Raw genomic sequence first — 8709 nt, 5'->3', positions numbered from 1 at the left:
AGTGACAAGCTTATTGGATCAGGGCTCGAATCCTAATATAAGTGATGAAAAAAAGAGAACTCCTCTTCATATTGCTGCCTCCCAAGGACATCATCAAATTGGTAAGGTTTATCATAGTATCTGTTTTGTTTTATTACTATTGTTGTTGTTCATTGTTTCTCTCTTTAATTTTCTTTTTTTTTCTCAGTTCATCTATGAGGATATGTGTGTGTGTGTGTGTGTGTGTGTGTGTGTGTGTGTGTGTGTGTGTGTGTTTGTGTGATTGTTTGTACACCAAAAAAACGAGAGAGAAAATGTCAATAGGATTGTGGTGTTTGTGTGTGTGTGTGTGTAGAGAGAGGGGGGAGGGGCGTCATTAGGGTCTGTACGCGTGATATGGATTGTACAGTTAACTCCAAAAAAAGATAGATATGCCAGCATTTCAGATTGGATTTTTGTTTGTGTTGTTTTTAATTAAAGAAGGAAAAATCTAGCCTGATCTCAAGTTCTGGATACCATAGGTTTTTGATTAAAAAAACATGACGGCAGGCTTGCCAACTAGTAGAAAATTGTTTATTTTTAATATTGATATAATATGCAATGTTGTCCCGCATTTTACGGATATGAGACAATTTACAAGATCATGAAATTATTTTTTAAAATGAGAAAAAGGGGGCATCAGCATATACAGTGATTTGATTCTATTCTGTTTTGTTACCATCAGATGATGAGAAACCTGAGTAAAAGGACAGGTCTTGAGATGTTTAGTGATATTCATGCTCTGCATCTCCTATGTTAATGACACTTACTTGTATCATTCTTGTAATAATGAAAATATGATTTTTAAAAACAATATTCTCAATGTAGCAAATCAACATTAAAAGGAATATTTGAAATTGGTATTTGATGTCTATATGACCATCTGCTTACCACTGCCGATAAATTAACACTGTTGATTTTTATTTCTCTCTCTCTCTCTCTCTCTCTCTCTCTCTCTCTCTCTCTCTCTCTCTCTCTCTCTCTCTCTCTCTTCTCTTCTCTCTCTCTCTCTCTCTCTCTCTCTCTCTCTCTATATATATATATATATATATATATATATATATGTATATATGTATATATATATAAATGTGGATCACAAATTATCCCTGGGTGGGGTTCCTGACCTCTCATTTTGGGCAGGGAGGTACTTACTGTGTCTTCTATTCCTCTTTATCTGTTTTCCAACATGCTTTCTTTGTCTTGGAGTGAGATTAATTGGTTTTGTTCTGACCCTGGTTGGATACCCTAGCTGGGAGGGAAACAGTCAAATGTATAGTTAGTTTTGGGAGATGATATTTTTTTACCTTGTAAATCATCTTTCTGTTATGCACTGTATTATGTTTTATTTATATATTTATGATTTACATTTGAGTGTGTTCCTCTTAGTGGGGATCTGTGCTTGTGTCTGATTGAGACTTTTAGGTGATCTCAAACTAAGTAATTGATAGTGTGCTCTTGGAATCTACATCTGTTTCCTATTTGAACCAATTCCCCTTTGTCTTACCTTTTCTCGAGTACTTGAATTGAAATTCTAGAACTTTCTTCCTTTTTACTGGGCTGATATAACCTTAATGTGTTGCAAGCGCCGTAAAACCCTGAAAAGCAAACAAACAAAACCAAATTATCCTCAATGAAACATCACTTTCCTGTTTGCCAGACCTTAACTCCCTTTATATCAATAGATAACAAATTCTAGATAACCACCTTGATTGTTACATGTGTTAATGTTTAATTTGTGTCTTAGTCTTATCTTTTTAGATATCATATTTAATTATTTTAAGCACTAAGAGGTGAGTGAAAACTATTCGTTATTTCTTCTTTTCAGTACGTTTGTTGTTATCTAAGAGAGCAGATCCAAATCTACAAGATATATTAGGGAATACCCCTCTTCATTTAGGTGAGGTTATGGCGCTGCATGTGTCTGCACGTAGTGTGTGTGTATGTGTGTGTGTCTGTGTATTAAAGAGAGAATGTTATTATTATTATTATTATTATTATTATTATTATTATTATTATTATTATTATTATTATTATTATTATTATTATCATAATCTTCTTGTTCTTCTTCTTCTTCTTCTTCTTCTTCTTCTTCTTCTTCTTCTTCTTCTTCTTCTTCTTTTTATTATTATTATTATTATCATCAAAATCATCATAATCATTTCATGATGAGTTTTCAATAGTCTTATCTACTGCAGTCAATCGAGGTACATTGAAAAAAAAATGTAAAGATTTTTCTTTCCTTTTTTTTTTTCTTCTTTGTTAAAAAAATAAATTGACAGGAAATTTAATTTTGAAGAGAATTGTCTTGAAAAAGATTACAGTTGAATCTCAAAAGTTAATGCACATTTGTTTGCTTCATGATTTTACACGACTGTCGTAAATTGCTTATTCTTAATTTTACTACTTTTCTGTTTATTGATATGAATTTTTTAAAATTTCTGTTCACAGCTGTGTGTCGAGGTGACCTGGAAGCGGTGAAAGTTTTGATAGAAAATGGTGTGTATTTCACAATTTTCAATTTTTTTTGTGTGATGCATTTACTGATAACATATTATTTTTTACAACTCTTTGTTCAGGCATTTTTGAAACCCCTTTCCTAATCAATTGCCCGTTCTATTATATAATATGTGTCAGTGCACGGCAGTGACATAATCAGTCCGAAGGTGAAAATTTAGGATTCGCATTTTTTTTTTTTGGTCATTTTCTGAAGAATATGCTCACCAGAGCATTTTAATCTTTATTTGAAGTAAATCGGGTGATTTTTCATGAAGTCATAGTCAGATGTATGAGAAAGGTATCCAGCTACTTTTCTCAAATTTCATACTTTTTCAACTAACTGTTTTTGACTAGCTGTAAAAAATATTTAGAAGTGAAATTAAGCTTTGATATTTCCCGAAGATGTACAAAAAGGGTTGATTTTATCATTTATGACAAGAACTCATTTTGGATAAAAATTAACCTTCTAACTAAACTTGGCAATATCTCAGTTCATGAGATAAATATGATTTAAAAGATTGGTACCTTTCTATTTGCAGAGTTTATATTTTTCTAAGGCTTGGTTGTATGTATATTTACTATGAAAGATTTATCAAACAGGTGCCAATATTTTCATGAGAGATAACTCTGGAAGAACGCCTTTGTCCTTGGTTCGTAACAGAATTGGTGGATTGAGGAGGAACAAGGCCTCCTCCACTGATGCATTTAAGAGTGAATTTATTCTAGTAAGTATTCTTTGCTTCTGAATTGGATTATAATGCTTATAACTAAACGCATAAATATATTTTATTATTATTTTTTAAATACTTTTTTAAAAAAAAACATATTTTCAGTATTAATTGATCAAAGCAAGTTTTAGATAGCTGAAAGCAAAGAATATTCTAATAGAAAAATTAAAAGTTGATGCTATTGCTTTAAAGTTATATTTGATATCGTTAGAATTCCTTTGAGGTTATTCTCATGTTATTTTTCAGTTTTTTTAGGCTTTAAGAACAAACTTTAGAATGAATGTGCAATCTGTCAGTGTAAAAACAAGAGATAAATGTTTTTGAAATTATTTTTTGTCACACTCTCTTACTTTCCAAAGCAATCGAAAAATGGAGACTGAGAGCATTAAATTTTACAGAACCAGACCTAGAAGTTTGAAGATTCAGAGAGCTTTTTAAAAAAAAGAAATTACAACGATAATGATGATGATAATGATAATAATAATGATGATGATGATGATAATAATATTATATAATACAGTGAACTCATTTATGTATAATGTAATCTGTCAAGGATTAAACACAGTAATGTTTTACTTTTGTGATTAATTTAGTCAATTTTCTGTGGGTAGTAGTACTGTTTAAGGGGTTTTTTTTAGCTGTGATTTTTCTTTTTAATAGATATTGTTGTGACTGAATTCTCTCTTTTAGGCGTTTTTCTGAGTAAAATCAAAAGTTAGAGACGAGTGAAATCTTGACTAATTTCTCTACTTCCATTTGATGCTCTCATTTTTATTCAGCTGGTTCTTGTTAAGGTATATGACTGTTGTATGTTGCCCTCAAAGTGCTGAGTAGAAAATGATTACAGTTTTCTTCGGCTTTAAAAGATATTTCACAATCAGCAAAATACACTTTGAGAGTGGTGTATGATAAAATGTATACATGCGATAGTGGAGGAATGGAAAATAAAATCTTTAGATGCCCATAGCAAGGTCCTATGATATCATCTCACTTTATTTATTAGATCTGTCCATGTGCAACTTTTTAAATATTGCTTTTTTAAAATAGGACTGAAAGAAACTATTTTTGCCAATTGTGACGATGCAACACATGCCACTAGAAATGAGAAAATGACCTTGTTCATGAACAATGGCGTTAAGGGATTCGCTCATTAGCATTGGGTAAGGCATACAATACAATACAATGCATACAAAGGAAATTACTGTAAAAGTTTCAAGACTGCAGCAACAAGAAATAGGATTGTCTCTGAACTTAACAGTGATCTGTTGACCCTATATTGAAATAGACTCTTTGCGATTTACAGTCATGGTGGGTGTACACATTACAAATAAATGGGTGTCTGTTGTTTTTTTAAAAGATTTAATTTACTTAATCTGTTACTCCAGACAAACAAACAAAAACAACAACATATTCATAATCAAACTGTAGGTTATTATACTTTTCCACAGATGTCAGAGATTCTTTGCTCCTCTGCTGCTCGACACAATGACCCTGATAACTTCAGGACCTCTATGGATGACCTTTGTAATCAGATGCAATCCGTGTCTACAAGAGAAAAGGCAGATGAAATTGCTGATGTAGCAATGCATCACATGAGCACCACAATGCAAAATTTAAAGACTTATCCCGTATTGTTCTAGTATATATTATGAGGATCCGTTGAAGAAATTGTTTTAAATCAGTTTACAAGAACACTTAAGATAAAGACAATGACACAGAAGTGTGTTTAGCTTATCCTGTTCAATTATGCTGAATTTGCCACATCAATCTGACTGGGGCCGTCAAGTTATAAATGCAGCAGGACCACAGTGGATGGAGAGGAGTTGGAGTTGAACAAGTTGGACGGCTGTTGGCCTTTTTGACCAAATCAATTAATTAAAGTAGTCAGGATTCTATAGTAATGTATTATGTTTCCTTCAGCCTTTCTTTACTTTAATATTTATTATAACTACAGTCGAGAATGGATATATCGACATAGTTGGTAAAACGTCAATATAAGTGTGATGTCGATATATCAGTCATTCAAAAAAATGAAAGGGAAACAAATTAGAAAAGGTGAGATAATAACAAGGGAAGGGAATCTTGATGATTTGGTGGCCTGTAAAAGGGCCAATTTTGAAATTTATTACGGTTCACTTCATTTGACTTTAATAAGTCTGTTCTTGTGGTCTGTCTCTGAAGACAAAGACTATTTTTATTGATCCTTTCCTCAGCACTGACAAGGATTTCAAATAAGGAAGCACCCTGATGAAATTGCTATGCAAAGCAGTGTAGGGTCTTGATAATTACTATAGTGGCATGGCTAGACACGGTCCCAGTGGTCCACTATCTTCATCTGACTCCACGTTGGCAACAATGACGTTTTCTAAAATTTAACTATTGTCAGAGTGGTATTGAGACTGAGTACCAGAATAATGGCATTGAACCAGACGATGATATTGAAACTGAGAAGCTGAGCTCGGCATTGCATATAAGAGAAATTGAGAAAGTGATTTTCTTGCGAAAGGTTGGGTGGGGGGGAGAAAGTATGAATGAAGTCTGCCTCATTTACCAACACTCCGAAAGGGATTTGCCAGGGCAGCTTACAAAGGCAGATAGGCAGTCTCGCACATAGTGGGTGATAAAGGACCATTTCTCATTAGCTCATTTGAATTTGTCGAAAGCTATGTAATATTGATATCGGGAATTCCATTACTGGTATCAGTCCGAGAAAAGCTGACATGGCCCAGGAATAGACTTGACTGCTGATATCACTGTTGCATTTTCTTTGTTATTTTACATCACAGTGGGATAACTCTGTATTTTCATTGGCTGTTGTGTTTTACTTCACTGCAGGATATCTTGACCGTATATGGATTGTCTTCATTCTTAGACAAATTATTGTCGGTATCAATGGTTTACAACGTCAATATAACCATATTGTGGTAAAATTTATGTCGATATAGGAGAATTCTATTTGTTTGTCAAATGTCAAATGTTTAGTTAGAGTTTTGGGAGATGATATTTTTTTTCCTTGTAAATCATCTCTCTGTTATGCACTGTATTGTTTTGTTTACATACTATATATCATGATTTGTAAACATTTGAGTGTGTCCCTCTTGGTTGGTTCCTCTGCTTGTGTCTGGATGAGACTTTTAGGTGATCTCAAACTAAGTACTTTGATGGTGTGCTCTTGGAATCTACATCTGTTTCCTATTTGAAAAAAATCCCCTTTTTCTTACCTTTTCTTGGTTGCCTTTAATTGTAATTCTAGAACTTTCTACTATCCCATTTCTTCCTTTATACTGGTGCTGATATGACCTAAATGTGTTGCAAGCGCCGTAAAACTAAAACTCTTAAAATTTTATTTTTTATAAATAGCACTTTTAAAAACTGCATTACAATATGGAAATTTTGCAAGCTATGCTTATAATTGATTGAATATTTTTTTTAAAAAGAGAGAGAGAGAGAATCATGATACAACTTACTAAGACTTCAAATAAAATGCTATGACAGGTAAAATAAAATATTATTCATCTCTGGAACATAAAACATAAGAAATGTTAATAATAATAATAATAATAATAATAATGCTCCAGGGCATAGCAATAAGACAAATTGCATATTATGCATGTGCAGAAATCACTGGACCATCCGTCTAACTTCATCTCTTCAAGACGGATAGTCATAAGAGAGAAGTAAGATAATCATCAAGGTTGCCAATTTTCTGTATATTTACGGAATTCAGTATGTTATAAAGCCTCAGTATATATTTTCCAATCACCTGATAAACTGAAAAAAGTAACTACATAATGTCTTTTTACTGGAGTTCAGCGCTCAGACTTTAGTCGAACAATGTTTTTGTGTAAAAGTTCAGTAAATTTTTGACTTCTGAATTGTCAACCCTGAATCATGATTCCACAAACCACACCATCACCTGTCCTCAAATACCAGCTCTCTTTGTAGCTGGCTGTTATTGTAGATTTTATAGATCTCTTATTGATGTTTTATCTCCAAATCTTATACGAATCTGGTAGCCTTTGAACACAGCTTTTTGGAGGTGATACTCCAGACAATTGGATCAATAGCCAATTACTTCATGGAACTTTATTTCCATTACACCGGTGTTGAGGTAATCCATCATTTACTCCTGCTTCCAAAATGGTGTATCAAAAATTATTACAAATTGACTTGCTCAAAAGTCTGACACCTAGTCATCTCCACTGCTCTCATTAGATAATGAGTTCCAAATTTTTTGAAATTGAAAGATTCTTGAGCAATAATTATAATTTCCTGATATAAAAACCTAAATCGTTTCCATAGTGATAGATGAATAATACAAGTTTAGCTTTTGCATAGTTCGCTCCGGCTAACATTAAAAAAAAATTAAGATATTGATCAATATATTAAATTATGGTAAATTGTAATTTTTAAAGGCTTACGTCCATATTATAGTAAATAGGGAGAGTTTATTTTTATTAATGAGGCGACCCTGGAATCTATTACATTCTCACACTTCTTTATGCCTTGCTTTCCCTTAAATAATACTGCTTGTAAATATGTAAGTGAAAATTAGTTAATTTCGTGTATTTTCTTTGTTGTAGTTTTTGTAAATATCTATAAAGTAATAATAATGCGTTTGCTTATGAAATGAATAGATTGGTTTATCAAATGGAGTGAGAGAGAGAGAGAGTTCTTAGAAAATCATTAAATTGATGTTTGTCACACAATACCATCAGACATTGTTTTGTTCACTATTTTCTGTCTATAACTATAATTGCATTTTCATTTAATTCACACCATGTTTATACGAGAATAATATATTTAAACGTTTCTAGTTGATTAACTTTACCAGATAAAATGTGTGTTGTGAAAGTGAGACCAAAGTTTAATCACTCATCATTTCCCAAATTTTGTGATGATGTTTTTTTTTAAAAAATATCATTACCATAATTTTTACCAATAAATTTGGGTTTATTGACCAGCTGTTATGTTTTTTCTTTTTATTTAATACTAGCAAACCCCCTATATCTTCGAGGCATTCACGCACTTTACGGTCTAAAAAAAAAAACACCAAAGAGCAGAGTACAATCAACTTCATTTATTTTCTCACGTGTAAACAACCAGCTATATTTGTCCGGGCGAGATTGCGTGGGTGAGTGTCACTAATCCAGTATTTGGATTAGGCAAATATCAACTGGTTAGCATTCAGTCAGACTATATTACATTTTTTCCTGATAGAGACAACGCTGTTAACGGCCAGGTACTCATTTTAAACCTGAGTACGGCGAGAGAATGTGAGTAAAGAGCCTTTTCCAATGACTCAAAATCAAATGTAATTCAATGTTCTAACCATCACAAATAAGAAAGCACCTATTACATTTGAAAACCAACTTCATGGTCAAAACCTGGAACATGTAAAGGCAGCAAAATACCTTGGGATTGAGTTTGCTAAACATCTTAAATGGAGCGACCACATATTTCACCT

The 8709-nt window shown here is 32.6% G+C and overlaps 1 protein-coding gene across 2 annotated transcripts in view; it reads left to right on the top strand.

Moving 5' to 3' along the window:
- The window catches only part of LOC144973670 (ankyrin repeat domain-containing protein 54-like), a 16852-nt gene extending 8645 nt beyond the window's left edge, over positions 1-8207 (top strand). For both annotated transcript variants that reach the window (XM_078916406.1, XM_078916407.1), the window contains exons 5-9: positions 3-101; positions 1844-1915; positions 2467-2514; positions 3115-3239; positions 4691-8207. In XM_078916406.1, the coding sequence (XP_078772532.1) occupies positions 3-101; positions 1844-1915; positions 2467-2514; positions 3115-3239; positions 4691-4882 (536 nt within the window). In that variant the 3' untranslated portion in view covers positions 4883-8207. The remainder of the gene's footprint in view (positions 1-2; positions 102-1843; positions 1916-2466; positions 2515-3114; positions 3240-4690) is intronic.
- The last annotated feature ends 502 nt before the right edge of the window (positions 8208-8709 follow it).

The sequence above is a fragment of the Berghia stephanieae genome, chromosome 5 (assembly GCF_034508935.2).
Source record: "Berghia stephanieae isolate SIO BIC M18660-M18661 chromosome 5, UCSD_Bste_1.3, whole genome shotgun sequence".
In the NCBI taxonomy this organism is placed as follows: domain Eukaryota; kingdom Metazoa; phylum Mollusca; class Gastropoda; order Nudibranchia; family Aeolidiidae; genus Berghia; species Berghia stephanieae.
This window is presented reverse-complemented; position numbering and strand designations above follow the sequence as displayed.